Genomic DNA, 25,345 nt, shown 5'->3' on the forward strand with positions numbered 1-25,345 from the left:
TAACTATTTTGGATATTTCATATAAATGGAATCATACAATATGTCACCTTTTGTGTTTGGCTTATTTCACTTAGCATAAAGTTTTCAAGGTTCATCAATATTATATCAAAATTTAATTCCTTTATATTTATTATTTATTTTGGGGGGGCGCAAAGGGAGAAGGAGAGAAAAAATCTTAAGCAGGCTCCACACCCAGCATGGAAACCAACTCGGGGCTCAATCTCACAACCCTGAGATCGTGACTTGAGTCAAAATTCAAGAGTTAGACACCTAAGACTGAGCTACCCAGGCACCCCAAAATTTAATTCCTTTTTAAAGGTTGAATAATATTCCATTGTATGTCTATCTACCACAATTTGTTTATCCAACTATTGACAGACAAACAGGGTGGTTCCACCTATGAATATATATGTACATGTACTTGAGTACCTGTTTTCAATTCTTTTGGGTATATACCCAGGAATGGAATTTCTGGGCCATGTGGTAATTCTATGTTTAAGTTTTTAAGGAATCTTCAAGCTGTTTTCCATAGTGGCTTCACCATTTGTATTCCTCCCCACAATGTACAAGGGTCAAATTTCTCTACATTCTCATCAACACATGTTATTTTCCTTTTTTTTTTTTATTACAGCCATCTTGGTGTGTGTGAAGTGGCACATTAATAGGCTCTTAAAAAATAAATGTTATTAGTTTTTGAGAAGGTAATATATGTACATGGTTCAAAATTTAAAATTTTGAATTTTATGACTCTTTCCAGAGAAATAGTACATATACATGTATTTAATACTTTTTGGTTAAAAAAACTAAACATCCATCTTTGATTATATGCCCAAATCTGATGCCTTATAAAATTAATGTTAACTGGAAAAAACTTAGTTAAAACTATATGACCTTGATTTTTTTTAAAAGTTTGGTTAAATGAGAGGTAAGAAAATATTTCATGATTTTAATTAAAACACAACTGTAGCAATGGAAAGCTTCTGAATTCAATGTTATTACACCTATCTTTAGTGACCCAGACTGGCTAAGAGAGTCATTCAAAAGAAATACAAATTTCTATGGCCAAGAACTGTACCTTTAACTTTTGGCTAGAATAGAAGCAACTGGATTATATGGCTTAAATATCCATGTAAAGATACTAACATTGATGAAAAATTCAGGGCATGTTCACAGTTTAACACATTAATGTTATCTTCTACTGTATGTTGACCATACTTTACCACTAGATGGCCAATTTAAAAAAATTCAGCTTACTGGGGTGTAATTGACATATAAAATTGTAAGGTATTTAAAGTGCACACTGTAGTGATTGGATATAAGTACACATCATGAAAGGCTTCCGCTTTTCTAGTTAATTAACATCTATCTTGCTTTTTGGGGGGGGTGAAGGCAGAGTTGTATCACACATGACTTCAATATTGCCCACTAAATTTATGATTTGTAACTAGAAAATTCTCACTTAATTTTGAATTTATATATATGGAGAGATGCAAAAGGCAGGGAAATTTTATTTTAAAAGCTAGTAGAGCTCCCTGTGTATGTTATAGAAACTGCTCTTGCAGAAAGTTGAGTCACTGTCACAAAGAGCTCTTCTTTCCATAATCTGTTTTGCTTACTGTGGAATAGTTCTGTTTTAGCTTTAGTGCTCCCCTATAACAGTGGCATATCAAAGTGAGGTGATGGGTGCTTGCTGTTTTCCTCTGATGCTCTTGATAGTTGTGATATTTTGGAATATTCATCTAATAAATGCCTTATTCCCCAAAGCTGCTTAAGACAAAGGGAAAAAATTTGAAGTTTAAAAATAGTTTTATTCCATGACTCATGAGAGAAAATGCTGAAAAGTTGAATTTCATTGAAATTACAAACATGTGCTCTGCAAAAGACACTATCAAGAGGATGAAGAGAGAGCCACACACTTGGAGAAAATATTTGCAAAAGACACATACCATAAAGTATTGTTTTCCAAAATATACAAAGAACACTTAAAATTCAAAAATAAGAAAGCAACTCACTTAAAAAATGGTTCCAGAACATTAAGAGGAACCTCACCAAAAAAAGATATAAAGATAGCAAATAAGCATGTGAAAAGATGCTCCACATCATATGTCATCATAGAAACACAAATTAAAACAAAAAATGAGATACTACCACTACACATATAATCAAAGCACCAAAATCTGGAACGCCGACAACACCAAGTGCTGATGAGGACATAGGGCAACAGGAATCCCTCAGTCATTGCTTGTGTGAATGCAAAATGGTACAGCTGCTTTGGAAGACAGCTTGGCAGTTTCTTACACAACACTTCTTACCATACAGCCCAGCAATCACACTCCTTGGTATTTGCCCAAAGGAGGTAAAAACTTATGTCTACACAAAAACCTGCATGTGGATGTTTATAGCAGCTTTATTCATAATTACCAAAACCTGATAGCAACCAAGATGTCCTTTAGTAGGTGAATGGATAGACAAACTGTGGTACATCCAGGCAATGAACTATTATTCAGTGCTAGAAAGAAATGAGTTATCAAGCCATGAAAAGACAAGGGGGAAGCTTAAACACATATTATTAAGTGAAATAAGCCAATATGAAAAGGCTATATACTGTATGACTCCAATTATATGATATTCTGGAAAAGGCAAAACTATGGAGACACTAAAAAATATCAGTGGTTCCCAGAGATTCGAGGGAGGGAAGGATGAATAGAACACAAGGGATTTTGAGGACAGTGAAAATACTCTGATATTATAATGGTGGATTCATGTCCTCATTCATTTAGTCAAAACCCACAGAATGTACACTAATGTAAATTATGGACTTCGGATTATTATGATATGTCAATGTAGTTTCATGGATGTTAACAAATGTACCATTTTGGTGGGTGACAGTGCGGGAGGCTGTGCCTGTTGGGAGAGCCAGGAATACATGGGAAATCCCTGTGCTTTCTGCTCAGTGTTGAGAACCCAAAACTGCTCCAAAATATAAAGTCTATTTAACAAAATAAAAAAGATGACAGACCTAAATATGAAACCTAAAACTATAAAACTTAGGAAGAATACATAGGAGAAAATCTTTATGACCTTGAGTTAGGTAAAGAGTTATTAATTACAGCACAAAGTGCCTCAATTATGAAAGAAAAAACTGTCCAAGTAGACTTCAAAACCAGAAACTGCTCTTTGAAAGACACTGTTAAGAAGGCAGAGATTGGAAAAAAAATATTTGCAATATTTGCAGAGCACATTATCTGATGAAGAACTTGTACCTGGAATATATTAAAGAACTTTCACATTTCAAGAACAATAAGCAACACAATTTTACAGAAGATTTTACATTTGAAAAGAAACTTCACTGAAGAATAGACACAGATGGCAAATAAGCATATGAAAAGATCTTTAATGTCATTAAATTAAAATTAAAACTACTACGAGAAAACACTGTATTTCTATTAGAAGGGCTGATGTAAACACAAAATGATAGAATCAAGTGCTGGCAAAGATATAGAACAATACAACTCTCACAAATTGCTGGTGGAAATGCAGGATGGTAGAGCCAATTTAGAAAATGTGTGGCAGTTTCTTATAAAGTTAAAAAAACACACCTTTTTTTTAAAAAAAAACTTTTTCTTTTAGATCTACATACCAAAATATTAAATGGATGAAGTTATATGGTGTCTGAGATTTACACCAAAATTATCAAGGCAATAATGTGGGTGGGGCATTAGATTAAATAAAGAAAAAAACCCACTTACCTTATAAGCAGCAATCTTACTCCTAGGTATTTACTCAAGAGAAAATACATACATATGTCTACATACAAAGACCTGTATGCAAATGTTTACAACACCTTTATTCATAAAATCTCTCAAACTGGAAATAGCTCAAATGTTCATCAATTAGGGAATGTATAACATTATGGTATATCCAGACGACAGGATAGTAGAGAGCAATAAAGACTACTGATACATGTAACTACATTCATGAATCTCAAAAGCATTAAGCTAAATGAAAGATGCCAGACACAGAAGGCAAATACACTATGACTCCACTTATAAGAAGTTGTGGAAGAGTATAGAAACAGAAATTAGATCGGTAATTGTCAAGTTTTGGGTGTGGAGGACAAGAAAGAACTACAGAGGTGCACAAGGAACTTTTTGTGGTGATAGAAATACTCTGTATTTTGACTGTGATAATGGTTATATATGACTGTATACGTAAAAGGATGAAATTTTATTGTATGTTTTACCTCAATAACCCTGACTTTTAAAAAAAGAGAAATTATATATATATGTATATATATATCTGTATATCTGCATATATATATATATATATTTTTTTTTTTTTTTTTTGAGAGGAAGTGAGAAAGGGCAGGGTGGGGCAGAGGGAGAGAGAGAATCTTAAGCAGGCTGCATGCCCAGCACAGAGCCCGAGTGGGGCTCCATCTCACAACCCTGAGATCATGACCTGAGCTGAAATCAAGTCCGACACTTAACCAACTGAGCCACCCAGGTGCCCCTCAGTCCAATATATTTAAATGTTTCCTCTCATCTCTTTCTCTTCCCTTACTTAGGGCTTACAGTGGAAAAAGGGCAGGCCCTCTCTAGCTTCTAAGTCCTCCAGTGTTAGGGCAGGGAGGGGAGGCAAGACTACATGCTAAGCACATGACTACAGATTTCTGCTTCTCTGGCTTACTCTGACAGACATTATGTGTGGGTGTTATCAAATATTTGCTTTCTTGAGAACGGTATGTGGGAATTCTTCAGAAGACCCTTCAGGGCCACCCTACTGCCTAAGTCTGTATTATGAAAGAATTGTTTTGTCTTGACTCCCAACCCTCTCACCCCTCCTCACCACCCCTTGCCCTTTTGCTTCAGGGTTGCTCAACCACTGGTCTGTCTTGGGTACTAGGCACAATGGCTCAAATCTGGTTCTTGTTCAAAGTAACCACTTGAACCCAGAAAGAATTCACATTTCTCCAAATGGGAAATTTGGGCTAACTCTACCACTAAATACCCTATCCTCCCACTTCTCTTCCTAATTTTCTTCTCAAATAGGCAGAGAGGGCTGCCAAAGCAGATATTCCACCTAGAAATAAGATGCCATTCTCTTTTTCTTAGAAGTACCTTCAATCCCTAGAAGCCACTCTCTTGGTTTCAGGGTCCCTTAGGGATGGAGGGAAAAGCCACTCTACTCCCCATTAGACTAATGACTCCAGTTATTTTTCCGCCTATTTTTCTTGACCCAAAACAGGGTGAAAACTCCCAAAGCTATGGCCTAAGCACATATCCTAAAGGGAATGATATGCCAGTTATCCTTCTTGTGAATAAAGTGTTATGTACAAACTAACAAACATTTATAGGTCTACTTACCCTACTTCATAAGATGCTAGGCCCTCTTTGACTAGCTGGTCATTTATACTAGTAGGAGTCATTCCAGCAGCACCAAGAGAATCGAAAAGCTCAACCAAGAGCACATTATCTTCCAGAATTTCTGTAAAACATTAAGATGAGTTTGGGGAAAGAAAGAAATATGTTGCAAAACATACTAAATGAGGTAATTTAAAAAAAAGCTGTAAACAATTTCATTTTGCACGTGTGGTTTTTTGCTGAATAATATCAAAGTCTCTCTGTAGGGGTAAAAGTAGTATTTTGCAAAGATAAAACAATTGTCTATGTTATCTGTAGCATATGCAAATTAATAACATTTTCATTTTAGATTATTGTGTACTGTTCTATGACAAATCAAAAGCAGTTTAAAGCTTTTAAATTCAGAAAAATATAATTGACATATTCATTGAAGAAGTGTTCTGATGTGTTTGTTTTTTTTTTTAAAGATTTTATTTATTTATTTGACAGAGAGAGACAGTGAGAGAGGGAACACAAGCAGGCAGAGTGGGAGAGGGAGAAGCAGGCTCCCTGCTGAACAGAGAGCCCGATGCGGGGCCTGATCCCAGGACCCTGGGACCATGACCTGAGCCGAAGGCAGACGCCCAACGACTGAGCCACCCAGGCGCCCCTGTTCTGATGTGTTTTTAAACTATTTTACTGAATTCATCCAAGTTCCAGAGGACAAAAGAATGAAATTTAGCCCAGTGGTTATCTGCAAAGGTTTACAGCTTTTATAAGAATGGCACAAAGTTTAACACAACAAAAACTCAATCTAGAATCCTCAACTAGAGATTGGAATCTGGATTTTTTTCCCCCATCCCTGTGTTTTTAGGACAAACCATCTAACTTTTAACTTCTTTTAGAATACATATTGGTTACGTAAACAAGTAGACCTATTTAGATCTATTTCTTAAACTAAACTGGGTAAAGTTTACATCTCATATGCTCCATCCATCTCACAACCCTGAGATCATGACCTGAGCTGAAATCAAGTCCGACACTTAACCAACTGAGCCACCCAGGTGCCCCTCAGTCCAATATATTTAAATGTTTCCTCTCATCTCTTTCTCTTCCCTTACTTAGGGCTTACAGTGGAAAAAGGGCAGGCCCTCTCTAGCTTCTAAGTCCTCCAGTGTTAGGGCAGGGAGGGGAGGCAAGACTACATGCTAAGCACATGCTATGGTACATAGCACAGAGAACCTGCCTAATATGTATCTGAATAAACAACAGAGTAATTTCTTTAGGAAACACATACTTCAGTGCACTAAAGTATGCACTGAATGCACACTTCAATGCAGTTTATACCTACACCTTCTACACAATAGCAGCTGGTAGCTGCAGGTCAGAATGATCATTCCAAATAAAAAGATAAAGTGTTACCAGCATCTTATATTATCTAGTCATAAAAATATTAGAAAACTTTTTTCAAGAGCCTAAAAATGATTCCTGACTACTTTTCAATGGACCAGATATATCATCTAAAAATAAAACACTAAGCAATGCTGAGACTCAGTTTTCATCTCCTTACTTTCCATGTCTTGTGTTCCCTTTAATTCTTTGACTTCGTATTTCCCATATATAGAGTTCTTTATTCCAACAGGCCCAACTTTCCATATGTTCTGTACCTTTACCAACTTCCCTACTCTGCTAATTAAAATTTAAATAACCCTTGCTTTATAAGGTAACAATGCATATTAATGGAAGGCTCCCCTTCTCATCTATTATTAATGTCTTAAACTCTCAATCTCATCATTGTGCAGGTTAATGGGGTAGATCTTTTAGATTTAAGGAGTGCCAGAAGGCCCTGCTCAAACAAATTATCTAGCATAATAACTATGTTATGGCTAGTGTTTGGATGTTATTGGTATAACAAGTAACTAAGTACGAAAAAGAAGGAGTCAAGAAAGAAACCAAGTCAGGTCTTGATGCTGTCCACGGGAGCTAAAACCAATAGAGGGCGGGGAGCTAAAACCAAGAGAATAAAATACCAAAAGCAAAGTTGGTAAGCAGAATTATCTAGGTTAAAGTCAGCTCAAAATCAGAGGAGATTACTCAAGGACTAAGAAGCCCTTAATTTACTGCTCACATCAGAGAAGGCTGATATAAAAATGTTATTGACTGAGGATGCAATATCTATAACCACATTCCTCTTTAAAGAAATTATTTCTTCAGAACAATTTCTCATATCAACAACATGGATAAATTATCACTGATACGCCATCAGTTCCCGGTTATATAACCTTGAGCAGCTGATCACTGAAGCTGCTCACTCAGTCTTCTCACTGTAACATAAGCTAACACTCTTCTGGTGGTTGGGTTCATTTAATGGTAGTATGATAAATGTGAACAAACAGATATAGTAAAAATTACCCTGGAAATTCCCATAAATCAACCCTAAGTAAACATAATCTTGTGTGTCTTGCACTAATACTTATTAAGACCAACACAGCCAGATAAATAACAGACTCCCACCACTCCCCAACCCCTGCATCTAAACCCCTTGGGGCCAGACAGGTTTTAGAACTTCAAATTGAGAAAAGCTACATAAAAGATATATTGCATATTTTATAATACCCCCAGCAGATTCTGAGGCAGCAGCCTACAAACATACATTACTACCCTGAAATGGAATATATGAATATTCACTATAAAGGAGATAAAGATTATATATATCTTCATGTCAATTCAGATCAGGTTTTGCTACTCAACTTTTCATTTCCAGAACATGTTGGGTTACAAAATTGTGAGCTAGTGGTCAGCCTGTATCTTGCACCCAAACTACTCCAAAAAAGAAGTAACTTTTTTTCAAAATATGGGAAGAGCCTACAGTTGAATTCACTTAAGTCAAATGAAATGAAAAAACATACGAAAACTATTTAACAGTTATGTCCCACCTCCCCTCACTTTCCTGCACATTAAACTTTAGCATTCATCATGCCAAAATCAGGATAGAGCCCTTGCAGAAATGTAACAGAAATAAGAGAAGCTAATTTCTGGCTTTAAGGCTTTCAAGAGGCCATGTCCAGGATGACTTGATTTTTTTTTTTTTTTAAGATTTTATTTTTAAGTAATCTCTACACCGAATGTAGGGCTTGAACCTACAACCCCAAGATCAAGAGTCACACACTCCACCAACTGAGCCAGCCAGGCACCCCTGGGATAACTTGATTTTTTAATGGCAATTTTTGCCTTGTACTGATTTTATACTCTAGAGCCTGCAACTACATCCACTATACCTAATTCTCAATAAATGTTCTCTCACTACTCTTACTGATGACACATTGAATTTATTCTAAAATCTGGCAAATGTTGTATTATAATGTTATTCTTATTATATATAATCACATAGCAACAAATAAAAATGGAAATAGCTTACTAACGACTGAACATGTCATAAATTTATCTTGAGTCTTTTCTTCAAATTTTTCCTTAGCTTTTTTGGACCACTGCATTGTCCTTATACATGGTTCAATATAGGCCAGCTTACATTTAATTGCCTGTGTCAAACAAAATTGCGCCATTAAGAAAAAGTAAAATTTCTAGTTATTTTAGAATTAAAATAAAATTTTGTATGTGTCAAAAAACTCTGTTTGAATATATATTTGGAAAATAAATGTGCAAAAGGTATTTATAAAATATTTTTTAAATACCAATAACTGGAATCAATAGAGCATTTGGTTGAATTATTGCACATTCAGACACTGATATAACAAGCATCTACTGAAAGAATTACAGATACTTATGATATACTGTTAAATGAGAAAGGCAGGTTATAGGACTATTTGTCTAATCCTGTAATTGTTAAAAACAGAAGATGCATCTTAGAATTATATTTATAAAAAATATTCAATAGTTCTAAATGATTCCTCTTTTTGTTTATCTATATTTTCAAGTTTTTCCTATAATATTTTACCCATTTTTAAAATGAAAAATATTGTTTAACAAATGTCTAGGTGTAATGTGAGTTAGAAAATAAGCCCCATTAACCTTCCTTGTCTTCTGGGGAATAGGATTCTAAGAGAAGGATAATTTTTTACTTATTCTTCCAGACTTCTCTCTTTCTCTTGGACATGTTATATATACTTAAACATAAATGGAATTGCAATAAAAATACTTCTGAGTTTTTTTTATACAAGATATATCATCTTCCTACCACATTATACAGGTATTTCAAAATAACATTAAGAGCTGCAGACCAGTAAATACTTATAAAGACACAAACATACATACACATATACATTTATAATTAATGCTTATTTGCTAAGATATACATATATCTTAACAATTTATGGTTGCTATATAGGAAATTACAATAATGACAGCAACTCTTTTTTAGATTCCACGTATCAAATTATTTACAGACAAAAATGTTTTTTAACAGAGCAATTCTATGATAAAAATGATTTCTAAAAATACTGTCATATTTGTGTAAGATTCTAACCCTATGACTCACAATAACTAGATTACCTTCTCTGGGGGATTTAGAAACTCATCTTTTATTTTACGCATTTCTTTAAGTGTTATTTTTGCAGTATTGCCGAAGTCCACATATTTAACTTCAACTTCACGATGTCCAGGCAATCCTTCAAAAATTATGAAATTAGAAATCACAAACTTGGAAAGAAAACAGAGAATTATCTAGCAAAATTTAGATTAATTGACAGTCAACTATGTTAGAATACTTTTATGATCAACATACAAGCTTAATACTTTTTTTAATATAAAAAATATTTCTAATACATGGACTTACAAAAATCAACATAATGCATAGATTTGGTGAATGAGAAATTAACAATTTTAAGATATCCAAAGGACAATCAAAATCAGGATAACAACACAGCTATCAAATGTTAGCTGTTGTGGCCTAAAAGTTAGGCGTTAAGACTGACTGGGTCAGAATCCATTAAATTCCATGTGACTCTAAGCAAGCTAATCACTCTTTCTAAAATATTACTCTGAGCAAGTTTCTTTTTCTCTCTAAGCCTCATTATTTCATTTGTAAAATTGGCATACCTATAGAATCCAATCTCACAAGACTTTTTTTTTGAGGATTCACCTATTTAAAATAATTTGCAAAACACCAAAGTAAGCATGCATTTAATAAATGTTTACTGTTAGTCAAGACAGGTGATTAAGGCAAAAGATTTAATAATCAAACTAAAGATTCATTCATATGATGATACTTAACTGAAATTAAAAAAAATTATTTGGGGGGATATTGTGAAAAATAAGCAGAGACAGACCTCTATGTCAATCTAGTCTCTATATTTTACAGGATACCAATGAATCCCTTAAGAAGTTCAAACACATGGAAGTTTGAATAAAAACCTATCACACTGACCTTTTTGAAAATACTCAAAATATATGGTTGACTTTAGCCTCTCTTAGCACACCTATGTATAATTCTACTAAAATGGTTGCTATCATTTTCAAATTTAAAGAGTAGTACAGTATATATATTTCAAAAATGGAAGAAGTACAGGCACTCTCTGCTCCTTAGCAGAAGTGGAAGCAGATGGAACACACTGGTACTCAAGAGGACACTTCAAGCAACTTAGGCCATGTGATAACTGCTATCTGAAGTAATTGAGAAGACACATGTTACCATAAGTCTAAGAAGGTGAGGGAATCCCTCCACACTTCCACTGGAATTCTCATGCTAGAAGGATATTTTTAACTGTACTAATGCCATTACATTCTTATCATTCTTCAAGTCTCTGAATGGAGATATAGTTTTAGACAAAACAAATAAACAAATGGACAGGAGATAAAATTTAAAGAACATTTTTTACCCAAATTATCAATCATGTATGAGAGTAGAGTCAGAAGACATGAAAGGTCTCAAAATTTACCTCCATTTATTCTGAGTAAACAATCAGAAGATGCTCCCCCAAAATAGGGGAGTAAACTGAAGAGGTAAACATGGGATCCATAAAACAAGGGATCCAATACAGGAAAACACAGTATATTGCCAAGTGAAATAAATTCCCTGAATAACAAAAGTCTAATAAGCTTAGAGGACTAGCAGTCTAATTGGAGAAGATAGAAGGATGTTTTCACTGCTAGGAAAAAAAAAAAAACTATCATTACCTGAAAAATCAATCATGTGGAAAATTGTTTTGAACAATCAGGAAAATGTAGCCATAAATTAAAGAAAAGAAAGTGAAAATTTGATGCATTAACTTGAAACAGGAAAGTATTCTTTATGACTTGGTGAAAATATTTATATTGAATATGGATTAACTAAAATTGTGATACAGCTATGGGGATGGGGTGGGGAGGGCATAAAAGAGCTAGAAGAAATCTAAAACTGCTATCTACCATAATAAGAATAGATAACACAAATAAAAAAAATAAGAACAGATAATATCTAAGAGTAAAATATCAACAAAGTATTACATATTTAGAAAAAATAACACAAATAAATACCAAAAGCAACAGCTGAAAGAATTTAAAGTATTTTTTAAGTAATGTCTACATCCCACATTAAGCTCAAACTCACAACCCTGAGATCAAGAGTTGCATGGTCTTACAACTGAGCCAGCTAGACAACCCTAAAATATTTGCCTTTGAGGAGTGCAGTATAAGTTGTTTAGCACCATTTAACTTTTTAAATAAGGCAGACATTAGAAAACAACAACAAAAAAATAGTTAAGTCCTAGTCAAATCAAAATCTAAGGACTCAGAGATTCACCTCCCAACATTACCACTAGCTTTTTAAAGATAACTGAGCAAAGATCAAATAATATCACTTCCATGATTTAATTTGTACCAACTCAAATGGTTTCAGTTTTTACGCATAACATTTCCCTGTAGAAATAGTATGCAATTTCCTACCAATAACTTTTGCTCGGTACCAAACTCCATCTTCAAATTTAGCTACACAGGCTTGACCTTGAACTGGACAGAGGATTTCCAGATTTTCTCCATCTTCACTTTTATAGAATTCTTCAATTGTCTTTAGCAAAAACAAAAAATCCAGGTTCTCTATCTAAGAAATAAAGGGATTAAAACACTATAGTTTCAAAGAAACAAAATGTAAACGTGGCATGTATTATAAGCACTGCTTATAAAATTACTGGAATCAGACAAATCAATTGTTATGTAATTTATATTTGAAATATTTTATTACAGAAGCAGTATATAAAATTAGCAAATATGGACACAACAAATTTTTTTTAAAAATCACATTTCTCCAGATATCTTAAGTGTATATCCTTCCAGATCCCTTTCTTTTAAATTTAAATTCTATAGCCAACATATAGTACATCATTAGTATTTGATGTAGTGTTCAATGATTCATTAGTTGCATATAACACCCAGTGCTCATCCCATCACACACCCTCCTTAATGCCCGTCACCCAGTTACCCCATCTCCCCACCCACCTACCTTTTTACAGCCCTCAGTTTGTATCCTATAGTTAAGAGTCTCTCATGGTTTGTCTCCCTCTTTGATTTCTTCCCATTCATTTTTCCCTCCCCTCCCCTATGATCCTCTACGCTATTTCTTATATTCCACATATGAGTGAAACCATATGAGCACGGTCTTTCTCTGCTTGGCTTATTTCACTTAGTATAATACCCCCCAGTTCCATCCATGTTGATGCAAATGGTAGGTATCATCCTTTCTGATGGCTGAGTAATATTGCATTATATATATGAATCACATCTTCTTTATCCATTCATCTGCTGAAGGATACCTCAGCTCCTTCCATAGTTTGGCTATTGTGGACATTGCTTCTATGAACATTGGGGTGCATGTGCCCCTTCTTTTCACTACATCTGTGTCTTTGGGGTAAATACCCAGTAGTGCAATTGCTGGGTCATAGTGTAGCTCTATTTTTAACTTCTTGAGGAACCTCCATACTGTTTTCCAGAGTGGCTGTACCAGCTTGCATTCCCACCAACAGTGTAAGAGGGTTCCCCTTTCTCCACATCCTTTCCAACATTTGTTCCAGATCCCTTTCTTATACACACACATACTTTCCACATTTTTTAAAACAAAAATGAGATGATCTTTTACTTGCAATTTGATTACAGTGTGATAATTTGCATTTTCCATCAATTCTCACTTTTGTTTCAGTAAGTATTCCTATTAGTACTTTTAGACCACATTTAGATATCCCTAACTGGCCCAAACTGGTATCAAATTCAAGACTACACATTATATCTAGTTATCTCAATAAATCTTTTAGGATCTAGTGTAGTCCTTTTTTTTTTTTTTTAATGACTAGGTCTTGCTGAAGAGAGACTGCTATTTTTCTGCAGAATGCCCCATCTTCTGGATTTATATGGTTACATCCTCATGCTATTATTTAGCTTGTTCCTCCATTAAATGGGGTCTGTCTCCTGAAATTTCCCCAAAGCCAGAAGTTATATCTATAGGTTTGGTGGATTCAAACCTTTTGGCCAGAATACATTTTAAGTGTACTTAGGTTACAATACATCAAAAGACATAATATTACTGACTCAATATTAACATGCTAAGATTCACCTGCAGATTGGGGTGATGATTCTGATCCCTCTATTGTACAGTTGTGTTTTTACCCTTGTATCCACCAAGTAATTCATTTAATAATACTCTGGCATTATATGAATGTCCAGTTTCCCATCAACCTTCCATCAGATGGTTTTAAAGTGAATTGATCATTCTTTAAATCAGTAATTTCAGTAGGGTTTGTGAAATGACTACACTGAATAAACTAGAGATTTCTCTTATTAATAAATAAGACTATTTGGTTACTTAAGTTCTTAAAGTTCCTATAGTACCTAAAACATTGTTCCTCCACCAAAAAAAAAAAAAAAAGAAAGAAAGAAAATCCCAAAACACCAAGAATGTCTGATTATCTCTCTAAATGCCAATTCTTAAGGTTAAAAAATATTTTAAAATCTATTTCAAATGGCAAAAAATGAAGTTTTTCTTTTTTAAGTATTATAATGCAAGCGGAAATTTTGTGAATCTGTCTTTTCTTGTTATTTCATTTAAATTACTTTAAAAACTTCAAATTTTTAAAATTTTTATTTCTAAGTAGGTTTTATTCATATTCTTCCAACCAAAGTGAAGTGAAAAATTCAACAGAGGAATGACATCAGCAAAATAGCACACTAGGAAGCTCCAAGCTCTTGTTCCCCTACAGAAACATTGGGGGAAAAAAAAGAGAGAGAGAAGCCATATGAACTTTGTCAGAACTATGGAAAAGTCAAAGGTTTATAGCAACCAAGCAAACACCCAATCAAGCTCCTGGCATTCAGATAAATCTCTGTCAAAACATTTTCTGAACACAAGCTAAAGGAACAGAGACTTGAGTGATCACATGCAAGGAATAGCATTTGCAAAAATAGTTTGAAAAAGTCTCAAAACTAACCAACCACTGCAGTCTTCAACAATAAGAAAATCCAGCAAATCCCAGGGAGGTGGGGATCTTATTTTCAGAGTTACCACATTATAATAGTCAAATGACCAGTTTTCAACAAAAAATCAGAAGAAATACAAAGAAAAAGGAAAACATGGCCCATTCATAGGAACAAAACAGAAACCACCCTTGAGGAAGCCCAGATAAAGGACATACTAGACAAAGACTTCAGAGCAACTGCCTTAAATATGTTCAAAGAATAAAGGAACATATGGATAAAGAACTAGAGGAAACCAGGAAAACAATAAAGGACCAAAATGAAAATACCATCAAAGAGATAGAAATTATAAAAAGGAATAAAACAAATTCTGGAGCTGAGAAGTAAAATAACTGAAGTGAAAAATACACCAGAGGGATTCAACAGCATATCTGAAACAAGCATAAGAAAGTGACCTTCAAGTGAACTTGAAGACAGGACAACTGAAATCATTAAGTGGGGAAAAGAAAGAGTGAAGGGAAGAGAGGCTAAGGGACTTGAACAGAGACCAAGGACACCATTAGACATACTAATATACACATTATGGGAGTTCCAGAAGGAGAGAGAAAGGAGCTGAAAGATTATTTGAAGACATAATGGCTGAAAACGGCCCAAATTTGATGACAGACATGAATCTACAAATCCAAGAAGGTCAATGTTATGAGTTGACTTGTACCTCCAGGATATGTTGGAGTCATAACCTGAGAATGTGACCTTATTTGGAGAGTCTTTTTTTTTTTTTTTAAAGACTATTTATTTGACAGAGAGAGACAGCGAGAGCAGGAACACAAGCAGGGGAGTGGGAGAGGGAGAAGCAGGCTTCCCGCTGAGCAGGGAGCCCAATGTGGGGCTTGATCCCAGGACCCTGGGATCATGACCTGAGCCGAAGGCAGATGCTTAATGACTGAGCCACCCAGGCGCTCCCTGGAGACAGAGTCTTAACAGATAATCAAGTTAAAATGAGGTCATTAGGGTAGGCCTTAATCAAATATGATTGGTGTTATTAAAAGAGGAAGATTTAGTACAGAGACAAACACAGGAGAATGCATGTGAAGATGAAGGCAGAGATGAGGGTGATGCAGCAGAAGTCAAAGACCACCAAAAATTTCCAGCTAACCACCAGAAAGTAGGAGAAAGGAATGGAAGAGATTATTACTCACAGTCCTAAGAAGGAAAATACCCTACTGATACCTTGATTTCACACTTCTAAATTCCAGAACTATGCGACAATAAATTTATGTTCGTTAAGCCACTTAATTTGTGTAACTTTGTTATTGCAGTCCTAGGAAATGAATACACATTTTGGTTTTGAGAAGTAGAGTGTTGCTGTAACAAATACCTAAAATGTGTGTGTGACTTTAGAATTAGGTAATGGGCAGAGGAGAAGTTTGAGGTGCTTGAATGGAAAAAGTCCAGATTGCCTGGAAAAGAATTTTGGCAGAAATATGAATGTTAAAGGTGTTTCTGGTGACATCTCAGACAGAAATGAGGAACATGTTATTGGAAACTGGAAGAAAGGAGATCCTTGATATAAAGTGGTAGAGAACTTGGCTGAATTTTGTTCTGTTGGACAGAAAGTAGAACATTAATGTTTAGCTGAGGAGATCTCTAAGCAAAATGTTGAATGTGCAGCTTGGTTTCTCCTTGTTGTTTATAATAAAACATGAGAAGACAGAGATAAAGAAAGAATTGCCAAACATAAAGGAAGCAGAACTTGAAGGATTTATAAAATTCTCAGTTTATCCATATTGTAAACAATGAGAATGTATACTTAGGACACCAAGGGTGTGGTTGGACACTGCTGAAGAGATTATGGGCAAGAGACTTCTGGATCCAATCAATCATCTCAGTAGAAACACTACCAGCTTGAACTTAAGGGGACAGAGATGGGAAGAAGGAAGGCTGTTGGACTTGTGGGATTTTATATGGAGGAAGTGAGCTGACAGGGCTATCAGCCCTGAACACGTGTTACCTTTCAAGAAAAAGGAATAATGACCCTGGAGGTGGTTCAGAGGCTGGTGTGTCTGCCACTGCCACCAGGAGCCCAGAGAGCACAGGCCTGAGAGGCAGGACTGTCCTATCCTCTGTTCCAGGAGGTGCAGCCTCCTGGGTTCCAGAGCATGAGGACAACCCCTCAATTCCAACAGGTGAGGCTGCTTTCAGGGCTAAGGGGGCAAAGCCACCACCCTAGTAGGACTGGAGGGTGGAGCATCCAGCCAATGAAGATGATTCTCAAGTCATAAGAATCTAATAGAATTTGTCCTGCTAGGTTTTCGGTTTGTCTGGTCTCACATATTCAGAGATAGAGAAGAATTTTGCTCCAGCTTGAGTGATACCCTAGTCTTAACCTGTACTTGAATTAGACTATGAGATTTGAGACTTTTGGTTGATGATATTTAAATATAAGACTTTGGACTCAGAATTGATGCTGTAATGATTGGAATGGGGTGAACGTATTTTGCCTGTGGGAAGTACATGCATTTCTGATAGAGCAGAGAGTAGACTGCTTTGCAAACTGTGTCCTCCCCAAAACATATGTTGGAGTTCTAACCCCAAAGTACCTCAGAATGCAACCTTATTTGAAAATTGGGTTTTACAGAGGTTATCAAGGTAAAATAAAGTCTTAGGCACTAAGACTTTATTCAGTATGACTGGTGTCCTTACTAAAAAAACTGAGACAGACAAGTACAGAGAAAATGCCATGTGAAGAAAGATGAGGAGACTGGGGTGATGAAACAGAAGTCAATGAGTGGTAAAGATTGCCAGCATACCACCAAAATCTAGAGGAGAGACATGGAATAGATTTTACCTCTAAGATCTCAGAAGGAATGAACCCTGCCAACACCTTGATTTTAGACTTCTAGACTCCATCACTGTGAGACCATAAAGTTTTGTTGTTCAAGCCATCCAACTTAAGGTACTTTGTTACAACGGCCCTATGAAACTAATACACTCCACAAAACCCTAAGTAGGATAAACCCAAAGAGACTCACTCAAATGCATTATAATCAAACAATAACCAAAGACAAAGACAGAATCTCGAAAGCAGCAAGAGAGAAGCAACTTGTCATGTACAAGGGATCATCAACAAGATTACTTGCTGATTTCTCCTAAGAAAGCTTTGAGGACAGAAGACAACAAGGAGATACATTTAAGTTTATTTTATTTATTTGACACAGAGAGAGAGACACAGCGAGAGAGGGAACACAAGCAGGGGGAGTGGGAGAAGAAGCAGGCTTCCCACGGAGCAGGGAGCCTGATGCGGGGCTCGATCCCAGGACCCTGGGATCATGACCTGAGCTGCTTAAGGCAGCCACTTAACTGAATGAGACACCCAGGCGCCCCAATAAGGAGATACATTTAAAGTGCTGAAACGCAACAACAAAAACCCTATCAACCGAGAATTACAGATCCAGCAAAACTATCCTTCAAAGATGAGGGAGAAATTAAGCCATTCACAGAGAAACAAGAGGTGAGGGAGTTCACTGCCACTAAAGGGAGTCCTTCAGGTAGAAATAAAAGGATGCTAGAGGGTAACTCAGAGTCACATGAAGATATGAAGATCTGTGGTTCAGGTAAGTACAAGGACAAATATGAAAGCCATTTATATTTTAATTTTGGTTTGTAACTTCACTTTTATTTCTATTTATTTCTATAAGATAATATCTATTTCTTTAGGATTTAAAAGATAAATGCATAAAATTATAAATCTATGTTACTGAGCACACAATGTATAAAGGTTAATTTGTGACATCAATAATATAAAAGGGGAATGAATCTGCACAGGAATAGAGTTTTTGTGCAATTAAAATTGGTATAAATTCATATTAATTGTTTAGGATATATGTAATCCCTATGGTAATGATAAAAAACTTATAGTTATATACAAGAGTAAATAAGGTAATCAAAACATGAAACTACAATATTTGCACACCCATGTTCCCTGCAGCATTATTTACAATAGCCAAGAGGTAGAAGCAAACCAAATGTCCATTGATGGATGAATGAACTAATAAAATGTGATATATACATACAATGGAGTATTAGCCTTAAAGAAGGAAATCTTCTCACACAACAATATGAATGAACCTTGAGGGCATTATGCTAATGAAGTTAGCCAGCCACACAAAGACAAACACTGTATGATTCCATTTATATGAAGTATCAAAATAGTGAAATTCATAGAACTGTGGTTGTCAGTGCTTAGGGGTAGGGGAAAATGCAGAGTGTTTGTTCAAGAGATGTAGAGTTTCAGTTCTGCAAGATGAAAAAGTTCTATAGATCTGTTGCACAACAATGTGAGTATAGTTAACACTACTGAACTATACATTTAAAAATGGTTAGATGGTAAATTTTATTATGTTTTTATGACAATGTTTTTCAAAAATATTAAAAAATGACATTACCAAGAAACAACTAAACACAAAAGAGGGAAGTAATAGAGGAAATGGGAGACAAAAAAGCTATAAGATATACAGAAAATAGCAAAATGGCAGAAGCCTTTCCTATTAATAGGTCCTTTATTTTTATTTTTATTTTTTAAGATTTATTCATTTCAGAGAGGGAGCACAAGCAGGGGGAGCAGCAGGCAGAGGGAGAGGGAGAAGCAGACTCCCTGCTGAGCAAGGAGCAGCCTGATGCAGGGCTCAATCCCAGGATCCTCAGATCATGACCTGAGCCGAAGGCAGACAGTTAAGCAACTGAACCACCCAGGTGCCCCTAATAGGTACTTTAAAATGGTTTAAACACTCCAATTAAAAGGCAAAGATTGGCAGAATGGATTTTAAAAAATGGCCCAACTATATGCTATTTATAAGATACTCACTTTAGATCCAAAAACATACACAGGTTAAAAGTGAAAAATTAGAAAATGTATTCCATGCAAACAGTAACCAAGAGAGAGCTGGAGTGGCTATGCTATTATCAGACAAAATATACTTTAAGTCAGATAATATTACAAGAAACAAAGAATGACATTATACATTGATAAGAGAGTCAATTCACCAATAAGATGTAACAATTACAAATACATATGCACCAAACATCAGCTCCCCAAAATATAGGATGCAAACATTGACAGAATCGAAGGGAGACAGTTCTTCAATAAAAGGAGACTTTAGTGCTCCATTTTCAAAAACAGAACTACAAAGAATGTCAAGAAGAAAACAGATTACTTGAACAACAGTACAAATCAGTTACACGTAACAGACATATACAGAACATTCAAGCCAAGAGCAGAATACACACTTTTTTCTCAAGTGCACATGGAACATTCTCAGGATAAACAATATGTTAGGCTATAAAACAAGCCTCAGTAAATTTTAAAAGACTGAAAACACACAAAGTGTCTTTCCTAATCACAATGGAAGTACACTAGAAATTAAGAGAAAACTAAAAAATTCACAACAAACTCATGGGATGAAGCAAAAGTAGTGCTAAGAGGGAACGTTATAGCTGTAAATGCATACGGTAAAAAAAAAATAAATAAATAAATAAATAAACTAACCATAAAACTTAAGGAAATAAAAGAAGTAAAATAAACCCCAAACTAGCAAAAGGAAGAAAATAATAAAGAGTAGAGCTTTGATAGAAAATAGAAATACAATGGGTAAAACACACAAAGGTTGGTTTTTGAAAAGATTAACAAAACTGACAAACCATTAACTAGACTAAGGAAAAAAAGAAAACACAAATTACTAAAATCAAAGAAAGTGAGGGAATTCCTACTAATTTTAATAAATAAAAAGGATGAGAAGAGTCTACTATAACTAGAAACACCCACCTACCAAGACTGAATCATGAAAAGAAAAATCTAAGCAGACTTGTATCTAGCAAGGAGACTGAATCAGTAATCAAAAACTTCCAATAAAGAAAAGCCCTGGATCACACAGCTTCACTGATGAATTCTACCAAACTGATGGTCACCAGAAGGGAGGTGGGTGGGGGGATGGGTGAAATAGGTGATGAGGATTAAGGAGTGCACTTGTGATGAGCACTGGATGTATGGAAATGTTGAATCACTATATTGTATACCTGAAACTAATATTACATTGTATGTTAATTAACTGGAGTTTACATAAAAACCTAAACAAAGAACACGATCCCTTCTTGGCCAAAAAACTGGGGGTGGGGGGAGAAACTCATCCTAACTCATTTTAAGAGGTCAACATTACCTGAAACTAAAGCCATACAAAGACAGGGCAAGAAAACTACAGACTAGTATCACTTATGAACACTGACACAAAAATCCTCAACGGAATACTTACAAACCAAATTCAGTGTTATATTAGAAGGATTATATATCATGATCTAGGGGGACTGATTCCTGGAATGCAATGGTGGTTCAAAATATAAAATAAAAACAATGCAGTACACAACAGAATGAAGGAAAAATAAAAACTACGATCATCTCAAATGATGCAAAAACTATATTTGACAACACTAAACATTCTTTTCTGATAAAAACACTCAATAAACTATTCCTAGGAACCTTCTTCAACATGATAAAGGCCATATGGGAAAAACCCACAGATACCATAGTCAATGGTAAAAGAGAAATCCTTTTTACCCCTCAGACAGAAGAAAAAGATGAGTTTTCTACTTGTACTCAACAAGATATTGGAACTCATAGCCAGAGCCACTAAATAAGAAAAGAAAAGGCATTCCAATTGTCAGAAATAAAATTATCTCTTTTTGCAGCTGACATAATTTTATAATGTATAAAACTCTAAAAAGCTCACCAAAAAAACCTGTTAGTGAAGTTATAACGATCTAAAATCAAGACAGAAAAATCAGTTATGTTTTATAAAGCAGTAATTAACAATCTAAACCGGAAAGTAACAATTCCTTCTACAATACCATAAAAAAAAAAGAATACACTTAGGAATAAACTTAAACAAGGAAGGAACAGACTTGTATACTTATATACCATATCAGACTGCTGAAAGAAATGAAAGAAGACAAAATAAGAGGAAAGACATCCCACATTCATGGACTGGAAGACCTAATACTGTTGACAATACTATCCAAAACAATCTACAATTCAATGCAATCCCATTAAAATTTCAGTGATGTTTCAGGCAGAATAGAAAAACCCATTCTCAAAGTCATATGAAATCTCAGGGGGCCCCAAACTGCCAAAAAATCTTGAGAAAGAACAAAGTTGGAGGGCTCATATATCCTGATTTCAAAACTTGCTACAAAGCTATAGTAATCAAAACAGTGTGCTACTGGCATAAGGATAGATAGATAGACCGATGGAATAAAATAGACATCCCAGAAATAAACCTTCACATATATGGTTAACTAAGTATTGACAAGTACGCCCAGACCATTCAATGGAGAAAAGACCATCTTTTCAACAAATGGTGCTGAGAAAAGTGGACATTCACATGGAAAAGAATGAAATTGGACCCTTCTCTCATACCATATACAAAAATTAACTCAAAGTGAATCAAAGACCAAAGTGTAAGAGCTAAAACTATAAAACTCTTAGAAGAAAACATAGGGGAAAAACTTCATAATGTTAGATTCAGCAATGATTTCTTGGCTATGACACAAAAGCACAGGCAACAAAAGAAAAAATAAACTGGACTTTATCAAGTTAAAAACTTTTATGGATCAAAGAATGCTATCAAGAGAGTAAAAAGGCAACCCACAGAATGGAAGAAAATATCTGAAAATTATATATCTGATAAAGGATTGATATAAAATAATCCAATTCAAAACTGGTGAAAGGACTGGAATAGGTATTTCTCCAAAGAAATTTTATAAATGACTAATAAATGCACATGTGAAAAAAATGTATTCAACAATACTAGCCATGCGGGAAATGCAAATCAAATCCATAACGATATACAACTTCATACCCTTAAAATGGCTATTAAAAAAAAAAAAGTGCTGGTGAGGATGTGGAAAAACTGGAACTCTTATGCATTGTTAATGGAAATACAAAATGGTGCGGCACTGTGGAAAACAGTTTGGTAGTTCTTCAAAAAGTTAAACAGAATTATAATATTAGCCAGCAATTCCAGAGCTAGGTATATACCCAAAAGAACTTTCAGTGAAAGCAGAGACCCAAATAGACACTTGTACCCCCATGCTTATAGCAGCATTATTCACAACAGCCAAAAGGTTTAAACAATCCAAGTGTCCATCAACAGATGAATGGGTAAACAAAATATAGTATATACATACAATGAAATATTAGTCATGAAAAAGAATGAAATTCTAATACATGCTACAATATGTAAATATTATGCTAAGTGAAATAAGGCAGACATAGATATTCTATTTCCACTTAAGAGGTACCTAGAATAGATAAATTCACAGAAAAAGAAAGTAGGACAGGTTATGAGAGGCTGGGGGAGGGGGGAAATGGGGAGTTGTTTAATGGTTACAGAGCTGTTTGGGATAATGAACAGTTCTAGAGATGAATAATGGCAATGGTTGCACAACACTGAGTGTATTTATTGGTACTGAACTGTACATTTAATGGCTAAAATGAGATACAAGACATTTTATGTATGTTTTACTTCAATTTAAATAAAAGGCACTGTAAAAAAAATTCAGTGAAAGAAATATATGCAAGTCCTTACTTAGTGCCAAATAAGCAGACTTCCACAACTTATCTGGGGAGCCCTTATAGTGTGGTACAGTGATTAAGATGACAGGCTCTGAATGAAGTTACACTGCCCAGTTCAATCCTGGCTCTTCCATTCTGTAGCTGTGCGACCTCAGGCAAGTTGCTTTATCCTTTTGGCTAGAGTCTCGTATCTACATGAAAATACTATTATCTTTTTCATAGGACTGTTGTGAAGATTAATGAATTATTCACTCATTATGGCCTTTAGAATGAGTTAATTCATATGAAGCACAGACACAAAGAAATCGAGAAGGATGAATTCATTGTTCGTAGCTATCTAAACAAACCCATCAGTCCACATCCAAAATTTAATATGAAATGCCTTTGATCTGAATTTATTTTGTGTTCAAATTCAGAAAATTACCCAGTAATAATGTGTAAATTCTCAGACGTCCACTGTCAGAAACAGGTTTTCTCACAGTATTCTTTTTTAAACATTTAATTTAAATTCAATTAATTAACATATAATGTATTATTTCAGAGGTACAGGCCTGTGATTCATCAGTCTTATATAATACCCAGGGCTCATTACATCACATGCTCTCCTTATTGTCCATCACCCAGTTACACTACCCCCTTCCCCTCCAGCAACCCTCAGTTTGTTTCCTATGATTAAGAGTCTCTTATGATTTTCTCCCTGATTTCGTCTTGTTTTGTTCTTCCCTCTCTTGCCCTATGCTCCTGTTTTGTTCTTAAATTCCATATATCCATGAAATCATATGATACTTGTCTTTCTCTGATTGACTTATTTCACTTAGCATAATACCCTCTAGTTCCATCCACGTTGTTGCAAATGGCAAGCTATCATTTTTTTGATGGCTGAGTAATATTCCATTGTATGTATATATATATATATATATAAATCACATCTTCTTTATCCACTCATCTGTGGATGGACATCTGGGTTCTTTCCATAGTTAGGCTATTGTGGACGTTGCTGCTATAAACATTGGGGTGCAGGTGCCCCTTCGGATCACTACATTTGTATCTTTGGGGTAAATACCCAGTAGTGCAATTGCTGGGTAATAGGGTAGCTCTATTTTCAACTTTTTGAGGAACCTCCATATTGTTTTCCACAGTGGATGCACCAGCTTGCATTCCCACCAACAGCATAGGAGAGTTCCCCGCCAACATCTGTCGTTTCCTGACTTGTTAATTTTAGCCATTCTGACTGGTGTGAGGTGGTCTATTACAAAGCTGTAATCATCAAGACAGTATTGGCAAAAAAAACCAGACACACAGATCAGAATAGAAAACCCAGAAATGGACCCTCTACTCTATGGTCAACTAATCTTTGACAAAGGAAAGAATATCCAATGGAAAAAGGACAGTCTCTTCAACAAATGGTGTTGGGAAAATTGGACAGCCACAAGCAGAAGAATGAAACTGGACCATTTCCTTACACCATACACAAAAATAAGACTCAAAATGGATGAAAGACCTAAATGTGAGACAGGAATCCATCAAAATCCTAGAGGAAAACACAGGCAGAAACCTCTTTGACTTTGGCTGCAGCAACTCTTGCTAGACAGGTCTCCAAAGGCAAGGGAAACAAAGGCAAAAATGAACTACTGGGACTCCATCAAAATAAAAAGGTTTTGCACAGCAAAGGAAACAGTCAACAAAACCAAAAGACAACTGACAGAATAGGAGAAGATTTTTGCAAATGACCTATCAGATAAAGGGCTAGTATCCAAAATCTATAAAGAACTTATCAAACTCAACACCCAAAGAACAAATAATCCAATCAAGAAATGGGCAGAAGACAAGAAGAGACATTTCTCCAAAGAAGACATCCAAATGGCCAACAGACACATGAAAAAATGCTCCACATCACTTGGCATCAGGGAGATACAAATCAAAACCACAATGAGATACCTTCTTATAGTATTCTGATGTCAGGTCTATGCGCTTTCCTACTCTCTAG

General features: G+C 35.3%; 1 protein-coding gene across 2 annotated transcripts in view; it reads right to left on the minus strand.

Annotated features, from left to right (window-relative positions):
- The window catches only part of RNF17 (ring finger protein 17), a 147,017-nt gene that overhangs the window by 75,544 nt on the left and 46,128 nt on the right, over nucleotides 1-25,345 (minus strand). For both annotated transcript variants that reach the window (XM_036097134.2, XM_078070617.1), the window contains exons 16-19: nucleotides 12,222-12,375; nucleotides 9,852-9,967; nucleotides 8,761-8,881; nucleotides 5,367-5,487 (exon numbers count right to left, since the gene is read on the minus strand). In XM_036097134.2, the coding sequence (XP_035953027.2) occupies nucleotides 5,367-5,487; nucleotides 8,761-8,881; nucleotides 9,852-9,967; nucleotides 12,222-12,375 (512 nt within the window). The remainder of the gene's footprint in view (nucleotides 1-5,366; nucleotides 5,488-8,760; nucleotides 8,882-9,851; nucleotides 9,968-12,221; nucleotides 12,376-25,345) is intronic.

This window comes from Halichoerus grypus, chromosome 4, assembly GCF_964656455.1.
Source record: "Halichoerus grypus chromosome 4, mHalGry1.hap1.1, whole genome shotgun sequence".
Lineage (NCBI taxonomy): Eukaryota > Metazoa > Chordata > Mammalia > Carnivora > Phocidae > Halichoerus > Halichoerus grypus.